This window comes from Camelus ferus, chromosome 8, assembly GCF_009834535.1.
Source record: "Camelus ferus isolate YT-003-E chromosome 8, BCGSAC_Cfer_1.0, whole genome shotgun sequence".
In the NCBI taxonomy this organism is placed as follows: Eukaryota; Metazoa; Chordata; class Mammalia; order Artiodactyla; family Camelidae; genus Camelus; species Camelus ferus.
Window position 1 is genome coordinate 66,584,151 of NC_045703.1, and position 21,389 is coordinate 66,605,539.

At 48.3% G+C, this 21,389-nt stretch overlaps 1 protein-coding gene across 1 annotated transcript in view; it reads right to left on the bottom strand.

Moving 5' to 3' along the window:
- The window catches only part of EZR (ezrin), a 46,641-nt gene that overhangs the window by 5,904 nt on the left and 19,348 nt on the right, over nucleotides 1-21,389 (bottom strand). Inside the window, exons 3-8 of the mRNA XM_032485272.1 lie at nucleotides 16,182-16,265; nucleotides 11,580-11,675; nucleotides 10,454-10,728; nucleotides 9,877-9,960; nucleotides 8,743-8,889; nucleotides 3,656-3,752 (exon numbers count right to left, since the gene is read on the bottom strand). Coding sequence (XP_032341163.1) covers nucleotides 3,656-3,752; nucleotides 8,743-8,889; nucleotides 9,877-9,960; nucleotides 10,454-10,728; nucleotides 11,580-11,675; nucleotides 16,182-16,265 — 783 coding nt within the window. The remainder of the gene's footprint in view (nucleotides 1-3,655; nucleotides 3,753-8,742; nucleotides 8,890-9,876; nucleotides 9,961-10,453; nucleotides 10,729-11,579; nucleotides 11,676-16,181; nucleotides 16,266-21,389) is intronic.

Genomic DNA, 21,389 nt, shown 5'->3' on the forward strand with positions numbered 1-21,389 from the left:
TTGTCACTCCTTCTGTGTGCCCCATGCTTGATGGCAATGTCATCCACGGTGTTGCTAGCATTTGACCCAGCTGACTTGTTCTGCTCTCTCCCCCACTAGAGGACCTGCTCCCTTGAGAGTAGGGCCATGTTCATTCATCTCTACATTCCCAGGACCAGACAGATGCTCAGTGTTCACTGGTGCCCAGAGAACACCTGCCAGGTGACTGGGACAGCTCATGCAGCACTGCCACAACTGACCCCATGACCTTGGGCAAGGCACTCTGTTGCTCTCAGCCCCGTATCTTCAGCTATACAGTTAATGTGCTTGTGAGGATTAAGTTGGAAAATGTTTATAAGGACTTAGGCATCTGGCATAATGAAAACTGACTCATACACAAAACTTCAGGCTGCTTTATGGAACCGCTAGTAGGGAGCCTTCTTAAGGAGGACCCAATCGCAGCATCCAAGAGCTTTATGACTAGTGATGGCATGTGTCTGAGACATGGAGACACATGAGCTTGTTTCCTAGCTCCTGGCTGCTGTGTGATTAAACCATATTGCCCCTTCTGTCACCTGTGTTAGACTCTTGCTAAATGGTATTTAAAAAGGCTGACTGCTGGAACAGGGAAGGGGTGGCTGAAACAAAGGAACAGTGTTGCACGTCCCACAGCGACTCTGGAAACCTTCCGGAATGCACCAGGTGAGCTGGTCAACAGGAAGGACCTACTTAGTGTCTTGGCCTGTAGGTCTGTCCAGAAACACTGGGAGGGAGCAATGCCAAGCCCAGGAGCCCACAGACTTCCTGGGTGGGGCTCCCCTTGGGGTTTCACATACTTGTTATTAAGTCATCAGGTTTCCCAGGGAGGTGTCTGCGGAGCTGGGAGAAACAGGTATTTTTATTACCCACCTATCTATCTCTTCTTACACGAGAGAACAATCTTTGCTCTGGCCACACAGGCGTACTACCCAAATAGGTCTTGACTGTGGTTCCTAAGTATTTGCAAAGAAACTCTAATCAACACTAATTCTTCTTCAGAAAAAAATGTCAGTTTAAAAAATCAAGGGACAAAACTGCAGCTACCACCACCCATGGCATCCAGTCTCTGGGAGATGGTAAGAGCGTCCATCCTACGAGCCCACGGCTTCGAGGGAGGAGGAATAAATTCCTTGTGCTTCCTTGGAAGGAGGCCAGTTTCTGACTTTAAGCAAAAAACAAAAACTAAAAACTAATATTTATTTAGAGATTTCTAAATCCAAGTCTCCAGTCCACACCCCCTGATGAGACCCGGGCAGGCCTTTCTAACTCTGGCAGAGAATTATATCCTAAAACTGCAACGAGGCATGAGGGAAGCTCGAGGAAAATGAATCCAAGTTCCCAAGGATACAGCAGAGAGAGGGGGGATCCCCCGGCCAGCCGTGCAGATGAACATCGGGAGCCCCTGGGGCTCCATGTGCCCCGATCCCGGGCTCCCTCAGGACAGGACGGAGAGGGCCAGCCAGTCAGGAAGTTTCCAATTCTTCAACACTTCCAAAGCTCTTAAATAGTTTGCGGCCCGAGCCTCTGCCTTTTTCATGAGGCCGTAGGAACAAAAGGCCCTTTCTGCAGGGGAGACAGCCCCACTCAGGGCCACCCTTTGAACGCTGAAGATGCGGAGCTCCCATCACAAGAGTCAGAATGTGGCCCCAAAGTGCCTATCCACGCCAGCCGGAGGGAGGAGAGATGGGCTCTGCTGAGGGAGATGCCTTGCCTGTGAGTCAGTGTGACCTTTGGGCTTTCCTTTTCTATCTTCTAAGTACAAGTTTAAACTTGGAAATTTCATTTCCTACTGCCCAGGGAGCAAAGCCTGAGTCTGGGCAGCACGGCTGAGAAGCGGGAGGTGGGGGGCAGGCAGAGCAGCCCTTGGGGATGTGGGGGCCCCAAGGGCTTGTTCTCACTGCACACACCACCCTGGAATCATGCCAGACACGCCGCGTGCACCCACAAATATTTCTCTCCCTTTCTTCCCCTTTAAGTGACAGCTTCAGGTAAAACCAGTATGTAGTCAAAGTACACTTGGCTAATTCAACCAGATGCATTCTAATTGCCTTTGCTTGGGATTTTATGATTATAAAATATTCTTCAGCTTTTCCAAAGCTCAACTTTAACCAAATTTGAAAAAAAACCACACAACTTAATTCTTAAACAGTCTCCCCAGAATTCTCGCCCCGTCAAATTTCTAAAGAAATGTTTTGAACAATCAGTAACATCGCAGGGCTGTAGCCTACCCAAGACTGCAGGACTGTCTTGCTCTCCTAACTGCCCCAGTCTCACTGCCCACGTAACATGGGTACACTATGACCCTCGGTTCGTGGTGCTGCATGTTAATGTGACTTGTTACTACGGAGCTTGAAGAGTCTGTATTAACTGCTGTTTACCTTAAACAAGCAGGAGTTGAGTCTGCCGACAGCAGGAAATGCTTTCAACAAAGGTAATACTTTTACAGTGTCTAGGCCTCTAGTTTTCCCTCTGGAGGGACGAATGCCCACGTGGGAGGAGCAGCTTGACAGTAATGCCACACGCTGTCCCCTGAGCATTAACCGTCACCAAGAGGACCCTGAGCCCAGGAGGGCTCCCAGACATCCACGGCCCGGACCGCAGGCCATGTTTGCCTCTGTAAGCCTAACACTGTAACTGAGGAACACGACTTACACAAGATACAAAAGTCCTTTCTGAACTATAATTTTGGTAATATTCAGAATAGGCTCTAAGAAGAACAAGAGAATTTCTTCAAGTGGCAGTTTTTTAAAGAACAGATTTCCAATTAGAAAACAAACTCCTCACCCATTCGGCCACACTACAGTACGTGTGTGTGTCTTACACCTTCCGAGCAAACACAGCGGAAAGTTTCAGTAACTCCCATCACTCACTGGTCTTTGCAGCTATTAGCGAATAATCAGTATCCTTCAAATTCTCAGATAGGAAGTCCTCCCAGGATGATGCCCAGCAGGCTCACCTCTGTGAGGGCCGTTTCCCACATAAGCACCACATTGAAGATGCCCACATGGAACCCACCTGGGGGCAAAAGGCACTTAGAGAAGCAAAGCACAGTCTGTGTGAGGAGGTGAGGTGGCCTGCGGGGCCAGCAAGGCTCTGTCTGGGTGCCAAGTCTGATGTTTCCCAGTGTGGGTCAGTCGCAAAGACCGTTGCCAAGTCCAACCCTGGCCCTGAGGCTTGGCAGTGGTGGTGCGTGCTGCAGCAGGCACCTGAGCGATGCTGCTGGGAGCCCCCACACCCTCAGCATGCCGCCTGGTTTTCCGCGTGAACGTGAACATTTCCCAAGCCCAGAAATGCAACATTTTGTGAAATGCTTATCATTTGGCAAAGGTCAGTGACTTAGAATTGCCCTTTTCTTCATAAGAAGTGAAGACCATTTGAAAACTTAGGTGACAAGTTAGGCGAGCATCTGACAGACACCTGGGCTCCACCACAATGTCCCGCTGCAGTTGTCAGTGGCACGGCCCAAGGGGCCTTGACCCTCAGTGTAACCTACTGGCAACCCTTCCCCCCAACATTTAAATCATCTTGAGTATCACCGGCTCCTTGTCCCACAGACAGAAATCTGTTATCCTGGGAATGCATTTGCTGCAAGAATGGAAAACAGTAACCACTACACAGAATCCCCACATGAACTTACAGGCGCCTTCTTGTCGATGGGCTTAATGACAAACTTTTTGTCATTGAAAGAGATGTTCCTGATTTCACTCCACGGGAAGCCAATCTTTGGGGTCAACCTAAGGTTAAAAAAAAAAGTGGCATAGATGTGTACTTGGATTGGCTACGAGTTTATGAATCTATTCTTAAATTATTTTAGTTCAATTTAAAACAGTATAAAGCTGGCCCAAGAAGCATAATATATAATACACATCATTCGCTAATAGTTGCTACCTGTGCTAGGTTAGGTTAGGTGGCTGTAAGGGCCAGGCCCTAGGAGACCTTGATACCCTCCCACTTACATCAGTCTTTCTCCGTTTCGGGCATCTCACTGTGTCCTGTCATCCCAGCTTGCGATCTTGAGGTCAACTTTGATTCCTAACCACGCACATCCTTTCATCCTTTGTTGGGAATACCTCTCACAGCCATGTTTTGCAGTTCATTCTGACATCACCACCCTAATTCCCCCTCTCACATGCCAGCAGCCTAACCAAGTTCTTTTTACCAGAACCCCACTTCCAGTCTGTTTAATTAACGTCCCTTTTAGTCAATTCATTCCCCGCTTCATAAATGTGAACACTCCCCCCACCCCCAGTTTCTACAAGATAAAATCCACGGTCCTTAACTTAGCAACCAAGAGCCTTCTAACTTAGCCCTTGCTGCCTGCATCAGCCCACCCTTTCAACACGGGGTTTCACTGTCGCACTTAACCCGGGAGGGCCTCCTCCCCACTCTCTGGACCTGCACCATCCGGCCAGCTCACCCTGCCTCTTCCAACTGCCTTTCTCCTCTCCACCTGCAGTTCCTTATGCTACACAAATTATTCTCTTCATGTTATTTACATCATTGCATTACTATTTAGCTCTCTGAAAACCATGCAGGTAAGCGTTCTGATGGCAAAGATCACATCTTACGTCTCCTATACATGCTATATTTACTAAGGGAAAAGGAAAAGGGTTTGGTATGGTTCAAGTCCAAAGTTTCCTTGTTGATTCTCTCTGGATGATCAATTCATTGCTGAAAGTGGGGTGTTAAAGTCAAAAACCCTATTAGGATGTTTACATGGTTTCACAGTATCTCTCCTAAACACACATCAGTTCTGAAGGGGAAGATAGTAACTTCACAGAGAAGCTTAGCAGCTGCCACCTGGACCTGTGATCAAAGTTAACACCACCAGAAATAAGATACTCTGATATCACGTGCCACCTGGAAGGGCAGGACAGCACGTCTGTGGGATTATTGCCAAAAGTGCAAACTTCGAATCTTATCATGGGAAAATATCAGGCAGATCCAAGTTGAGGGATTTTTCTCAAGAGTCAATGGCCAGAACTCTTCACAAGCATCAAGGTCGTGGCAGACAGACCGTGGGGCTGTCCGAGATGGGAGACTGGGGAGGTGTGGCAACGAGCTGTAGGTAGGATTCCAGGTGAATTCTGGGGCAGAAAAGGGACCTGAGTGGACAACTGATTAAAAAGGGACTACAGTCTAGAGATTGTTATTAGTATCATATCAAGGTTAGCGTCCTGTTTTGATACTTGGATTGTAAGCACATGGGAATTCTCTGTACTTTCTATTTTTGGAAACTTTTTCAAGTCTTAAATGATTTCAAAATGAAAAAAATGGTTAAAAAATTTAAATTCAAAACATGCAGCTGAGGGTGAAAATAATGTTCTACATCTTGATAGAAATTTGGATTTTACAGACATACTTGTCTAAAGTCAACAAATAAATACTCAAGAATTGTGCATTTCATTGTATTTAAATTTTACATCAAAAGAAAAACAAAATATCTGAGCTCTAGTAAATAATATGCATTTTGGGGAAAGTATACAATTGCCTGCAATTTACTTCGAAATGTGTCTAAAAGGGCGGGGGAGGGGTGGGGGTGGGACAGAGTACAGTGACATGTGGACGAGGAGAGACAGGCTAATGGTTGTAGGTACGTGGGATTCACTGTGAAAATCCTTTCCATTTTGAAGTTTTTTGAAAATTTTCCTTGAAAGAGTTTAGAAGGGTCTGGGGTGGGGGGATGGGCTAGACAGCATGATGTGCTCACAGACGGGGAAGGGCCCAGTCACCTCCCTGAGTGACAACCGCAAAAGCTCTGGCCACGCTCTCACGAAGGAAGGAAAGACGGTTACCAGGCCTTGCCCTTCCGCTTTCAGGAGGGGCCGACCCCGGGGTCCTCCCGCATCTCCGCAGGGCAGGCCCATCAGAAAACTCTGCCCGCGCCCCTTCTCTGCCTCAGGAGGGGCCCCGGCCACACTTAAAGGACACGGTGGCTTCTCCTTCTCCTCGGGCCCTCCCACCACATGTCTAACACGTGTCCAAACTCTCTTCTCTGCTGATCTGGGGTGGGCTTCTAACTGGAGCCCCTGCAGTAGCACATTTCTGTAAGAAACTAAGTTATTCAAAGAATCCTGTCTATTCTATGTTCAAGGTAGGGCACCAAAAACCGGAAAGGAGAGGATGGCCTGACAAGAGTGAGTCCGACATACTCGGTAAAACAAAACTCAAAACAAATCAAGAGAATGGCTTTTTGCTCTCCTCTGTGATGCAGGCAGGCCACCAACGATAAGGCACAAAAACGTAACACCACCTCCTACCCCCTCAAAAAAAAGAAATCTGCCGTGAGCATAATTTTAGAAACTGGAAAAAATGATGCATTTAAATGGTTGAAACATTTCTAATGCTAATAAAACAGAAATGTACATCAGAATATGTGATCTACAACCTTGGTGAAGAACTTATAGGAAAAGACACCTGGCCCTTGTTTCAGCCCCGCCTTGCCTACGGTCCTTTCCAGCATCTTCCCTGCTAGAGTCCTGGGCCCGTGGCACATCCAGAAACGCACACCTACAGCAGGACTAGAGAAGGGAGCCCTCGGAGGGAAGAGAGCTACGTGGGACTGGAGAACTTGGGGCAGGATCAGGCCCCTCTCATTTTTGTTGTTTGTGGTCTCAGGATGCCAAGCAGAGTCACAACCCAGCTAAATCTCTGTTCCCCAGCTAATAACGGCCTGCAGGGAAGGGTCTGCCCAATGCCTCCCTCTCGTTTGCTCCTCTGTAAGGGATGTAAAAGTTTACAGAAAGGAAGACAGTTGCTTCCAGTCCTTTGTGCTCCCATGTAATTGTCATGTATACAATGAAAAAGGGATCCCAAGAGACTTTCCCAATCAGACCATATTTAATACTAAAAAATACTTTTTAGTAAAATAAAAGTATCTGTTTATCTGCAGGGTGCAGGAAGTCTCTTATCACCCAGTACACACACGACACAGCAGGTTTCTCCCTTGAATAGTGCTCCACGTGCGTGTGGTTCTCCACTGTCAGCTCCACTGCTAGGGGTCACCATTCAACACCTAACACAGTTAAAGGATGCCACAGTTTTTCTCAGACCTGAGTCACAATCTCTTGCTCATCCCGGTGACTGAGTTGTCAGTATTTGTTTGAAAGGAGAAGAATTTGAGCTACTGATTGACTGAATGTCTGGGCAGGTGTCTGGCCTGCAGGCGAGGGAGGAGACCCCTTTCAGAGGCCTGCCTGTTCACTGCTGACCTAGGGGACGGAGAAGGAGCCGAGGGAGGACCAAAGGAGCCCTGGGAGGGAACGTGCATTTACGTGGGTTGGGGACGGTTACAGGATGATATCACCAAGTTTGGGCCTCTGGCTGTATCCTGCAGCTTGAAAAACCTGTTTGGACAGCCCGGCCATGGCTATGTTACAAAATCTGCTCATTCAAGAAATGAATTCAAAGACAGAGGTGGTTCCCACATATAATCCCACGAGGCCACCGCGTTCCCTGACTTTGTGTGCTGCTCCCCGTGCGGCCCTGCAGACCAGCCACCATCCTCCAGGTTGGGGGCCTCCAGAAGGCCTCTTACCCAGTCTGTTCCTGTTTGTCTATAGCACTGGACCCTGCACACGTGGGGAAGAAGCAAACTGAGAGTCCTCGGTCACTCACTTCGGGTTCTCGGCGGACTGCCTGGCACCCTCTGATAAGCACACCGTGTCCTACATGCGACCAGACTCGGCACTGACTGCACCGTGCCTTCCAGTAGACTCTCCGCCAACCACTCCAGGCACTTGGAGGGGCTGGGAACAGCTGACACAGGTCCCTGCCCTGCCCACGTGAAATGTACCTGTACTTTGGGTGCTGGCAAGAACGCAAGTGGCAGGGATTATAGGTGAATTCTTTGTATGAGATCATCTGTCTAAAGCAATGCCACGACCCTCATGAATGCCAGCAAGGGGGTGGGGGAATCTGGGGTGCAGGGGAGCTGAGAGCACTAAGGTCTCAGAAAGATGGGCGAGGCACAGGTAAGAGATGCAGGAGAGAAGCACTCCGAGGAACCAGGAACCACCAGGGAAAACCTGCCCCCGCCAATCAAAATGACGTGTGTATCTAGCTCCTTGACAGAAAAAAGGCATCTGTGCAGTGTTGGTAACTGCAGGGATGGGCAAAGGAAGCCAATGGGAGGCCGGCTTGCTTGCTCTCACCCCGCCTGCTTTATCCTGCTGGAGACCCCCCACCAGACAAGCATAACTAGTGTGAGGCAATTAGATGCCTCCCACAGGTTCAGAGGATTTAGCTCAACTATCTGTACATAAAGGCTATTGTTTACAGAATCTTAAGGTCTCTGAAGCACCATAAATACTCCCGGTCGGATTAACACAAACCTCAAGCTGCCCAGCACTGCCAGGCTGCCTGGGTGGTCGCCATGGGTGTGCTGGTACCAACCGGGGGCTGGTGGAGGCCCCAGGGGAAGGGGAGGGGGATGCCTTCCTGCACGTCTGCTTTCTTTTCACAAGCCCCAGAGTCTGTGAGGTCACGGACCCTTGAGGTCCTTGTACTGGGCCCCTCCACATGTGCTAATAAAAGGCTGAGAAATAACAGGAGAGAAATAACACACACCTCTGAACCAACCTCCAGCATAGTTCCAAAGCCCTGAAGAGTCACATGCTAGGCCAATTGCTAGAGAAATACTTCAAAAGTAACCCATATGCATAATTGCCATTGTTCCCAGGCCCGATACCCCACCAACTAAAGATAATAGAAAGTTCAACTCACTTATCATCTTTCTCATAAATATTTAGTCCAAGGGCATCAACTCCAAGCCAAAGGTCTGTTCCTTTCTTATTTTTTATCTCAAAATAGTTGATTCCATACATTTCCAGGTCCTGGGCAATCTTCAGATACTCCAACATAGCACTGTCTCTGGTTGGGGAGAGTAAACACCGGCGTAACCATCAGCATGCGCCACACCCTCAACAGGTGAGCCGCCACCGGTACCCGAAACGTTAAGACAGCCCCGCAGGACCGGCTGACAGCACGTGCCTCAGTCACTGTCCCTCTGCCAGCCGTCCACGCCTGTGCCCAGTGGGCCCCCAGCTGTCCTGGACACGGGCCACGGACGTACCTCACAAGTTAGTAGAGAAGTGAACTGACTCACGCTGGTTCCTCTGGACACAGAGGATTTCCCCTGTCAGCTTCAACGCTGGGGATGACCCTTCTCTCTGGCCTCCATGGTGCTTCGGGGAGTCCACCCTCTGCCTCCCCAGGGGCCACTGCTCAGGCTTTGGGTTATTTCCCTCCACAGAATATGCTTGGGTCAGACAGGAAATTCTAAGGAATTAAAAGTGTCTGAGGCCCAAACTGCAAATGAACTTTCAAGGCAGGGACGTCACACAGAGCTGCTGCCAGTCCCCAGATGAGGATGCTAGGAAGAGCATCCAGCCACGTCTTAGACTGAACACCACCTGTCCTATCGGACCCCCTCCACGCCTCACTGGTGCCTCTTTAATAGCAAGTGTTTCTCACTTGGGATCTGTCTTTTTACATTTTACACCTTATGAAGACAACCACTGTATGGTCAATGAAGTCGGCAACTCTGTGACAGGGTAAAGAAAATAACTGAGGCTTGTGGCCAATGGTCCTGCGGCCCCGGCTGAAATGAAGAGTTCTAGACGAGACTTTCTCTCCTCTGAAGTGAGGGGAGAAGGCTTTAGGGCCTAAAGGCATGAACTCAACAGCTTCTGACCGTGGGGAGGAACACTTGGCTTTATTTAGGAAGAAACCTCACTTGCAGCTCGTTACCTCCTTGCCCTGCCAGGCCTGGGCCCGGGGTCACCTGGAGGACCCTCACTGGAGTCACCCACAAAGAAGACAGGTCGGCAAGGCGGAGCCGCCCAGCCCGGCACTCACTTGAGCATCCCGCGGTGCTCGGCGTGCCACACCTGGATGCGGTCCTCCCACTGGTCCCTGGTGAGCTTGTGCTGGTCCATGACTCTGGATTGCAAAGAAGAGGGCACAGCGTCATCACCACAAAGGGCTGTGAGAGGTGCGCGGTGGCCACTGCCCACCCTCACGCAAACCTTGGCCTTTCTTTCAAATAAAGTCACCGAGAATATGTGGCAGTTCTATTTATGACCATTAACATCCTGGAAGATTCAGAACCTGGAACAAACCCAAAACCCAGTCTTGCTAGAAAAACTTTAAGAAGGTATTTTATTTTATGCGGCCTCTTCCTCTAAAGGGGGTGATTTACGTGACCACCAGTAAATAAACAGAGCTACTGGGGCCGATTCACCCCACACCAGAGAGAGCTAACAGGTCCGATTCGTCACGGTGTCCTCAGCTCCGGTGAGGGAGGCCCCCTTCCCTGCTGAGTTTCTCTACTGCAGACCCGTCAGGTGGTCAGTAGGGCCCCGGGGAAGCGCTGGGCCCCAGGGAGCATGCGCCCTCCACGAAGTCCCCAAGCCCCCAGACCCGGCTTGCGCACCTCTGGGGGATCAGCCGCTCGTTGCTGAGGTACCCGGCCTTGTGCAGCTCCTTGTTGTAGTCTCCGAACTTGGCCTGCACGGCGTAGGAGCCCAGCAGCACGGCCGTCTCGGGCGGGCAGTAGATCTCGTCGCTCAGAATCCCCTCCTTCACTTGCAGGAAGAAGAGCTTCTGCGTGATGTCCTGGATGAGCTCCTCAGACACGTCTTCTGGGTAGAACTTGGCCCGGAACTTGAACAGGAGAGGATTCTCCTTTCTGAGCTCCTGGGCCGACACCTGGACAGCAAAAGCCAAGCTCTCACTGCAAGTTTGCCAAAGACCTGCCTTCCTGGCACAAGTTCTTAACAACTCACTCAGAAGATTCTTTCAGGCCGGTTTTCAGAAGATAATCTTTATTCTGAAAGTCACTTTTTTAACACGGAAGCCAGAAGAGGCCAGTTGGAGGCCTGCCACACTCTCATGCTTTGCTGGAATCTGGCCACGGCCAGTCAGTGACCCGCCAGGACACCAGCCCCAGCCCTGGTCTTCCGGGGGCGATGCTATCAATTTCAGGTTGTGACCCATGAACCAGGCATCTTATCCACTCGGCCAGTCTAGCCCTGGACCAGGGACTCACTCTCTGTACCTCCTCTCTCTCCTCGCCTCTTTCCTGATGTGCATAGTAACGTGGGAGGAAAGGGGGGGTTTGGGAAAAAGGACATTTTTCAAATTGTTTGGCAAAAACACATTTAGCTTATTGCTTTTCTTTACAATTGTGAATGGAATTATCCAGTCTTTAGAGTTGGAGAAGAATTTATCACAGGTTCAAACAAAGCAGTAACAGGTTCTCACCAAACAGTGGATGATTCATGGTTTATAAGATTAACAATCTCATTGGGAAAAAAAAAAACAACTAAGGTCAACTGAAAGCTAAGCAAGTAAGCATCATACGCTCCAGTTCAGGAGCAGTGAAGAGAAATACGAGGATCTAATTTCCAACCACTATCCCCACTTACTAGAAACCTGCAATCTTTCTGTCTATAAAAACTTCTACACAAATACAAAGGAACAAAAAACAAAAGAGTTTCAATGTCAACAAAGGGGACCAGACCCAATTAATAGCCTGTAAATAGTTAACTCTGACTTACCTTTTTATCAAGTTTCAACCAGGTAGGAAATCCTTTATTATCCACATACTGGAGGCCAAAGTACCACACTTCCCGAAGGCCGATAGTCTTAACCACCTGTTGAAAGAGACAGAGGGGCCCAAACAGTCACGAGGAGCCCTCCGGATGGGCAGTGGCTCCGAGGCCACTGTCACGTGGTGCAGCAGAGCTGCCAAGAGCCGGGCGCCGGCTCAGTCATGCTGGGCAGGCTCCCCACACCGTCTGTTACTAACAGAGGCTATCACCCCAAAGCCACAGACCATTTATTTTTAATATAACCTTGAGCAGACTCAGTGTTAACTTGCAATCTTATGCTATCTCACTCCTTCTCCTCTGTGTTCCATTATTTCCTGAGTAAAGGCAGCCAAGGGGTCACAGTGAGCACACAGAGAACAGGGCGTGACCCAGATGCACCAGCGTGTGTCACAGCCGTGAAGGTCACCTGTCAGAGTGCCCACGTGAAAAGGGGGCTGAAAGTTACCACTGTGAAGCAAAGGGGTGCGTGGGCCTCCTCTGGCTGCCCGTCTCTGCTCCTCAGGCAGCTGGCCCGGGACTCTGTTCAGCTAGGACCAGGGACCCAGCAGCCCCTGCAAAGGCAGGAGGCAGAGGGCCGGAAAGCCCCAGGGAAGGGGGCAGCACCCAGCTGCACACATGCCAGGGTGACCAGCATTCTTTCAACCTCCAGAAATCTGAAATTCTCATACAGGAAAGTAGAATTCAACCCTAGGTCATAGCAAGAAATTTCACATTTTAAAATTCTCTACAGTACTAGGAAAAAAGTTCCTGTGGTCCTTTAGAGAGAGAGCCCCTGGCTGGTTATTCTTGTGTCTTGAAGCAGAAAAGCAACTTGCTGTGGACACTTGTTGAATATTGTCAAATATGAGTCCCAGGACTTTGCTGTACAGTTTTAAATTCCATGACATATAATGTTAAGCCTCAAAAAAAAAGGTTACCATTCTTCAAATATATGGCTTCTATCGTATTTCAAGGGAAAGAGGACTGAACACTACAAGTGACAAATCAGGTATGCGGAGCACTTGGTTAAAACAAAACCTGAAACACCAAACTCTGCTCTGAGGCTGCTTCCTCCTCCGCTGGGGGCCAGGGACATTCCAGGGCCCCAGGAGTGTCTGTTTATCGCATGCTGAGGACTGACCTGTTCGTCTGCCGGCCGTGGTCACCCAAAAATGGGGAGGAGAGGCCATAACCAAGACTGGGCAGCATGGAAGGACGGGGAAGACGCTTCAACTCTCACCAGTGCTTTACCCACAAGTCTTTTGTGAAGCCCCGTGTCCAGTTTTTACAGCATCTCGTGTGGAGAAAGCAGATTCAAACGCCAGGTGTTCTGCACCCAATCCTGCTAATTTCTTACTCTGCACAAATCTCCATCTCAACATCTGGGTGTGAAAACTGCCCTGCTTTCCTCTTCGTGTTGTTTCAAAGTTACACTAGGAGGCCCCACATACGTAAGCAATTCTACCTTTCTGGTCTAGCCTTTCCACTCCATCCACCCAACTGTAGCCTCAGGCTGGGTCTAACCAGTCCTGAATGAGTTCTGGTCCCTTTGGCTCCTCCATCCCTGTCAGGCCTTGCTGATCTCAGTGCCACAGCCCAGATTCCTCATCTCTGTCTGCATCCCCGTGACCAGCCCCCTCTCACAGGGCAGGCTGGACCCTGGAGCCATGCCACGGACCTAAAGCAGGAGCCTCACTCCCTCGGTGGAGGCCTGTCTTGGGTGCCCCAATCTGCCATGTATCTTTAGGGCATGAATCTTCCGTTTCCAGGATGACTGTCCTCAGCGTGTTTCAAAGCCCTATTTCTATCCCTATGGATTCCCCAAAACAACACAGCAGAATTCAACAGCCTTCCTTTCTTCAGGCCGTTTTAAAAACCAACCAGCCCTCTCCACGAGGGAAACCCAGCGTCCCTAGAACACACACCTCACGGTCCCTTCAGCGTCCCTCCTCACCTACAGCTGATACGCTGCACGGAGCACATGTGAACAGGTGTGGGGACTAGTCCTTCATTTCTGCCTGTTTTAAGTGGCAGATTTTTGGAAAGGAAAAGGCAGGGATGTGTCTACTTAATCTCCAGTAACAGCTGGAAAATGCTACTTTTTGATGATGAAAACAATGGGCACAGAGTCACAGGGCAGAACTCCCTTCCCCCAGCTCAGCGGCTTCAGGGGTGGGAAAGCAACGCGGCCCCTCCAGGAACCCAGGGCACCGCGGGGTGGCCGGCCTCTGTCACTGGAGCCTTGGCTTAGAATCTAGCCACAGACAAAGTGACAGCACTGGGCAGGGGCTGGGGGACATTTATTGCAGAAGAGATTTAAGGAATCAGAGGGGAGAGACGGGGACAGACTGACCTACCTACCTTCCAACCTAATTCATTTAAAAACCACGTTTTAGTGACTGGCAGTCTGGTCTGTGAATGAGCTTCCAAGACCTAGAAGGGTATCAGATGGCAGCACAGAGAAAGGATGCAGAGTCCTGTGCAGCCCACAGCCCTTAGCAGGTGTCAGGAAGTAACATGCCCAGAGGGGCTGAGGGGTGAAGGGGCGGTGCAGGTGAGGACAGGACCTTCACATCACAGCTACCTCAGAAGGAGAAATGAATGGATCTTCAGAGTGAAGTGTAACACAGATGGAGCCAACCTCTGCTCTGGCACGAGCTCGCTGTACGGCCCCGAGGTTCCCTCCCTCCCCGAGCCCCGGGCTCCCAGTTATAACAGACAGACCGAGCCAGGTGCCCGGTCTGCCCCCACCTCCACGTTCTCAGACCGTGCAGTGTTTCTCAGCAGGAAACACATCTCTCTCAGAGACCTGGTGACCTAGGTCCTGTCACTGAAGGGAGGGAGGGAAGGAATCTTTTTGTCGGCTATGACTTTCATCTCTCTGGACTCTGGCTGGGGGTGGAACCTCATCACCCATCTCAGAAGCTGGCTGAGTTTCAGGCGGGAAAGACGGCCTGGGAAGGGTGGTTACCATGAGACCGCCCCTTAGCACGCGGATGCAGGGACTGTTCTCTGTGGTGGGGAACAGCAGTAACTGCGCGCTGGCCCAGGATGGCTGAGAGGGGCTAATGAGCTTCAGAATAATTCAGGGGCTGAACTTATCAAAACTTGGCACGTGGACTGGATTTATGTATTTATTTAGCATTTTTAAAACAGTTGTGGGTCCACAACTGAGTGCAGGGTCCATTTCTGTACACCTGTTAACCCATAGCTCCACGTTACTGGCGAACAGCTAATCTCATATTAGAAAAATACTTGGCTCAAAACCAATGCAAATACTGAACTAGATACAATTATTCAGCACTGAGGAACACGTGCAGTTCTGTCAACACGGCGCCGGGATCAGGAAGCTGAGACCATCACGTGAGGTGTGCAGCTCAGCGCCCAGCACGTACGTGCGGTCAGAAGAGTGTGTGGAACTGAAACTGGCAGGTAAGGTGCCTTGAGACACCAGGGCGAGCCTCTTCCTCTCCCCAGCCCCACAAAGGGCCCTCCAATAGCAGAGACAAGGACCTCAGAAGACATAAGGAATCAGTATCCTGCAGCGTACATAATGCAAACTCTTCAACAGCCCCTGCTATTGAAAAGCCACACCTGAGAAGAATCTAGAAGTAAGGGAAGCCGAATGGATGATACATCGGACACCAAAAATGCCTAACTACCCTGACACAGAGCTTCCGTCTCCCATTTTAAAAATCTGCTCAGAAGACAGCCCCCACTCGTTTACAAAGACTTTGCCGAGTGGGGGCCGAGCGGCTGCAGGCAGAGCTGACCCAGCCAGGCCTCCTCCTGCCCCCCGCCCCGGTTCACTTACTTTGGGATTATCTTGCAGGAGGAACCTTTAGATTTTCACCCTAAGTCCAGCCCCACCCAGGGCAGTAAATGTCTCTATCCTCATTGGGTGAGGCCCAGCCAGGGAATGGCCTCAAAATAACAGCACAGGGAGGGCGGAGGCCCTGTCTGCACCCACCCTTGGAGGCTTCCGCGCTGGGGCCCTGGCGCCTGGGGCTCCAGCTGGGGGGTATCCACCTGCCTGGGCTCACCTTCAGTTTGAAGGGAGACCCGATCACGCACTGGGGTGTGTGTGACCTAAAGCTTCTATACCTGCCAAATTCTGCCTCCCGGGTTCCTGATCAGCACACACTCCAACTGGCAGGTCTGCTGGTAGGATGAGTTCCCCACTCCCCCAATGGCTGGGCCTCTCAGGACCTCTCAGTGACCCCACTCAGGACAGAAGCATCGGCTGACCTGGGAGCCAGCTCAGCTGAGTCCCTTGGTCCCCCTGGAAACCATGGTGACCTGGCGGGACAGCCGGCAGCCAGAGCTTTGGGTGAGGCACTGGCTGGTCGAGATCCCACAGCAGCCCCCAGACTCCTTCCTGGGGCTGTGGACCCGGCTCCACCCAAGAGTGTGTCCAACGACGTGATGCTGCGGTGGGGAAAGGCCCACTCCACATGGAGGAGCCAGTGGCAGACCATGGCCATAAATGTGCTTGGCAAACAAAATTATTCGGATGTTGGGAAAATTTTTTTTCTAATTGAGAATTCTCTCAGGTTCACAGAGACCAACCTGATCAAAGAGCTGTTTTCCTGTTGTATTTGGCTGGATGGCGAACTCCAGCTCCGCATCCATGGTGGTGACTCGGACATTGATCTGGAAAACAGAACAAAACAAACTATACTTAACTGAGCGTTCTTTTAATAATCTCCAGGGCTTTCCATTTCAACTCAAAGGTCTGAGCAACGTGGCAAGAGTATGTACCAACTCCACATCCACTCCCATCCAGGCAGCACACCCCCCACACACCCACCACCCCATGTCCCCCACACCGCCCCCCACCCCCCACATCACAGACACACCCCCACCCCACCACACACACACACTCACCCCACACACCCCAGCAAACATACCACCTCCCACCCTACTGCACACACATACACACACCACACTCCCCCACATACACACACACCACACACGCCCCAGATGAAGAGTTCTGCAGTGTGCACAGTTTGGATTCAAATATGCACCCTCATGGCTTTAATAAAGCACACTCACGCTTAGGTCTAAGCTGTTTTTCTACAAAAATACTTTGATAACTTAATATATTTTTCCATATACCATCTCATTTTGACCCTTAAAACAGCTAAGTGAGGCACCAAGTGGGCAGCCACAGAGCCTTCATACCAAGTCAGTAAGTACAAGGAGGGGAGAGAAGGGTCTGCAGAGCAGAATGTTTACGGCAACCTGAGAACCACCTAAATAGTGAAGAGAGAAAAGGCTAAATGACTCCAGACACATCAAAGAGGACAGAATATTTTGGAGTAGTTTGAAACGGTAATTATGAAGATAGTAGAAACATGGAAAATTGCTTTGAAAATTAAAAAACATAGGAAGCAAAACGCTACAGGTGAGATCTATCCAGACAACAGATGAATGTAAAACGCAAAAACGTCAGCATTACTAGGACAGTAAGGTCACAAGAAGCTGAGGCGGTAGTAACGGGGGGACCTGAAAACCGTCTCCAATGTTGCCACACAGTTGACTGTTTAAAAATTTTTATTTCAAGGTAATTTTCAAATTTATCACTTGAGAAAACCCAGAATTTACTAACATAGGAAAAACACACATCTAGCCACTTTAATATCACTATCCCCCCCAAAACAGCACAGCAACTATAATGCTTAATATTAAGAAATGCTTGCTTCTCACTTTTCAAGTGAATTTTATAACTAGCTGGATAGACACATATTCCAAATTCTTCCCAACACCGATATAAATGTAATGAGGACACAGATTAACTGTGTTAACACTTAGCTTCCTGATGTAAGAATTAACGTGCAGTGAGTTCTGAATGTGTGTCACGCCTTGTCTAGATACTCTGCTGAACAAAAATTAGTCTTCAGAGTCACTTTTGTCCTAGCACTCAAGACTGTGATGACTGAGAGACACTTATATACATCCAGTATATCTAAAAGGTTCTCTGACTGATACAACTTGCATGGAGAAGTGAGGCGCAATCTTCCAGATTTTAAATAAAGTTTCCCCTCCAATCTAATCTCAGTCTACAAATTAAAGAACTGAAGATTACTGAGAAGTAAGACTGGGCATATTTCAGATTCTTCAATTATATTAAAATACAAAAACCTAAGTTTCTTCCTTTTCCTGCCAGCAATATTTTAAAGAGATCATAAAATGGTTGTTAGGAAGCACAAGATAAAGCAAGTCTCCTCTCTCAATTACAGCTCCAAGGGCACACATTAGGGGTGCAAAAAGCGGCCCCAAAGTCCAATATTCTGTAACAAACACAGCCCCAAATTACACTCGTAAGCCCACAATGAATATCATACTCAAAACTAACGGGGGGGTGGGAGGGGCTGGCCTTAGATGCGTTTTTCTTTCTCTGTTACTTACCGATTCAGATTTTGAACCACCAAATAATTTGTAACAAATGCCACTACCCTGGTTAAGGTTAATATAAAAGACCAGAGGTTCATGCGTAAGAGATTTCAGACTCTAATTTCTACAATCTCGATCACCTCCTTTAAATTTGAGGACCAAGAAAAAAAGTCACCTCCCGAAACCAAAGCTAATCATTAATACTGAAAAGTAACCATCACACCATTATTAACCATTTTGCAAACTGATTAACAGGAATTTAGAAAAAACTATTTTAAGGTTCTGAATCAGGTTCATATTTGACTGCAAGTACACACTCTGAAAAAGCAAATCGCCAGTAAAAGAAATAATTTTGCTGAGGTTGGATGTAACAAGCCAATAGTGTGTAAAGTGAACTTCTTAAAACTTGAGCGTATGCAGACGGTCCGCACAGCCTGCGTCAACTGCACCCCCCATCACAGGACGACGCATCAGTGGCCCTGACACCAGACACCTGGCCAAGTTTACCCGGTCTGGTCTCTCCGCAGACGTCTTTCCCTGTGCTCCAACACCCCCGGGCGGTCACGCAGTCTGGCATATAGCCTCAGACAAAGCCGGCGTGCCTGGAGAGCAGGTTGAGTCCTTCCCGCACTGCAGGCACCAGCAAGGCTGGGACCCACAGCGGGAGACAGCAGGCTTTTCCCCCATTGTGCGGCCGACCAGCCTGTCCCAAGGAGCAAGTTCCAGTTCTGATTTGGGGGTGCACCAAAATTTTCATTTGCAGACACCCCCTAAAATTAAAAAATCAAGGTAATTTTAATCAATACACGTGTATACTCTTTCACACTTTATAATCTTTTTCCTGATATTAATTTATTTGGCAAATATACATTATTCTTAAAACTGAAATTTTGACAATTCTACATAATCTTAATATTTTCCTACTTCTGTAAGACTTTAAGGCATATAAAGTTATCTCATTCTATGGAAAATTATCCTTGTTTCTATGTCTCACGTCTCATATTTGCATTAAATTTCTATCATTTATATATTTTTGTATTTATTTCTGCCCATCTAGGGTGCTTTTTAATTATTTTCTATATCAAGAAGCTCAATTGCATTATTCTGGTCAAATATGAAATATGTGTTTTGCTTCGGGGATTTGTTAAATATCCTTATTTTAGTACTTTTTTGTTGCTTTATTTCCAAGTTAAGTTTAGTCGATATATGTGTATTTCATATACAGTGCACGCTCTCCAACCTTGAGATTGAGGTTGAGACGGAAGAACTCATGAAATCTAAACACTCGAACACGTTAACGATCCACAGCCAAGCTGCCCTGCGGGACCTGGCGTGAGTGACACCTGATGAGTTGTTAACTCTCCCAGTGTTTCTCACTAGGGGTGCCCCGGCACTCTGGGCAGCAGGAGCTCTCTGCAAGACTATCTCAAGTACTGCAGAATGTTTAGCATCCCTGAACCCACCCACTAAACACAGATGTCCCCAGTCATCTAAAAGTACCTTACCAACACCTCACACATACCCACACACTTCCAAATGCCCTCTGGGAGAAAGGGGGGCTCCCACCCTGAAAAGGACCACAGCATGGCCCTGCCTTAATCAGTAGCATGTTAAACAGTTCCATGTTTAGAAGGACTATAAAGGTTCTTTTAAGCTTTACAGATCTTTAATAATGTACTGAAATACAATATACTTTCATCAACGTTGAAAATGAAACATTTACTCAGATGACAGGACCATTTATATTCATGTTTTGGTCCACTTATCCAGGGGCTTTAAAAGAAATCAGCCGTTGGCATATTAAGGAAACATCTAAATCCCAACTCTCCTTTTTCTTATCCTGTTACGTTTCCATGGTAATCAATTGTTTTTAGTGAACTCGATGTGCACTTGGATGAAAGCTAGAACTTGTGTTTGCAATGGTGCTGCAGAAATAAAACGGGATTATATGGTTATGCACAATAAATGTGAGGATGGCGCCACAAAAAGACGGAGGGTCCACGGTTTTAAACATACAAACCCAAACCACATGCAAAGGCTGGAGAAAAGTGCATGGTTTGCAATCTTTATTGTCTTGCTATTTCCCCCTTTTATCAAAGGCCACATTCGTTGAAGGCAGAAAAATCCCACAGTAACGTGCGGCGTAGGTGTGCTTATAGTATGCAGTTAGTCATTTAAAGTCTACCCCCAGAAGGGCAGTGTTTATCCCAGGCTGGTCAAAATACTAAAACTCTTTCTAATATTCTGCTTTGTTTGGAGGGGGCAGTGGTGATTAAAGTTTAATTCTGCTCATGTTCCCCCCACCCCGACCCCTTACATACACACAAAGACCCATGTGGTTGGTGTGGATGATAATTTAATAAATCATGTCTCCCCTCCAAACGCTACTCCATTTGAAGCTGCGGCGCAAAGCTGTAGTTAAGAGTTCTGAAGTGCTAAACCCTAAAATCACACTCCGCTGCGACAGGAGCTCGCAAGTTCAGTTCAGATGTGGGAGTTACATTAGCACTCTCATAGTTAAAACGAGGTTTTTCTACAGCTGTATATACTGGGTCAGAATTGTAGAGTGAGATAATGTTATCTTAGACACAAAACCTGGTATTGAAGATGTCTGAACCCCTTGAGAAAAATGAAGTTCTAATGAATATTTGTGTATTTTTCACACTCACCATATTTAGCAGAAAAATTTTTCTTTTTTGCCTGATAGTTAGCGATGTTTTCAGTTCAATAAGAGGTAAATTTCTGATCTATTACTAGACTATCAGTTTTTGCAAGAGACAAATTCCGTAAAAACAAAAACAGGAATGAATTTAATTTTAATTCCTAAAAAAGAACTCTTAAAACTGGCCAGAAAAACTTCTTAAATTTAAGCAAAACGCCATGCACTTCTTCTTCTTCCTGAATAGAATGACTGGAGTTTTGCAGGCGTCTGCACCGGCCCACCTGACTACATATAACACATGTATTATTTAATATCAGGATTCAACCCGAAACCTACCTTTGCCTTAGCTAATGAAAATGATAAACAGCTGATTGTAACAATCCCTATTCTCCCTCTGATTAATAATCTACCTGTTTAAAAATTCTATTTGCTATTCTTATCGTGGGTGTGTTCAGCTCAAAACTGCCACGTTATACTCAGATGACCGTAACAGCTTTCATCTTCTGCAGTTCCCCCGCCCCAGCTGGTGGGCACTGGGCATGCCTGGGGGGCTTACTCCCTCCACAAACACCAATCAGGGCCTCCTGGGGGGCACCGATGCTAGGGGTGTCGGCGTGGGGAAGGGGGTGGGGTAGAGTCGGGTGGGGCTGCTGCTTATGACATAATATAGGTGGACCTCAGATAGCTGTCACACACTCAGCTGTTCCCGAGTGGGACTA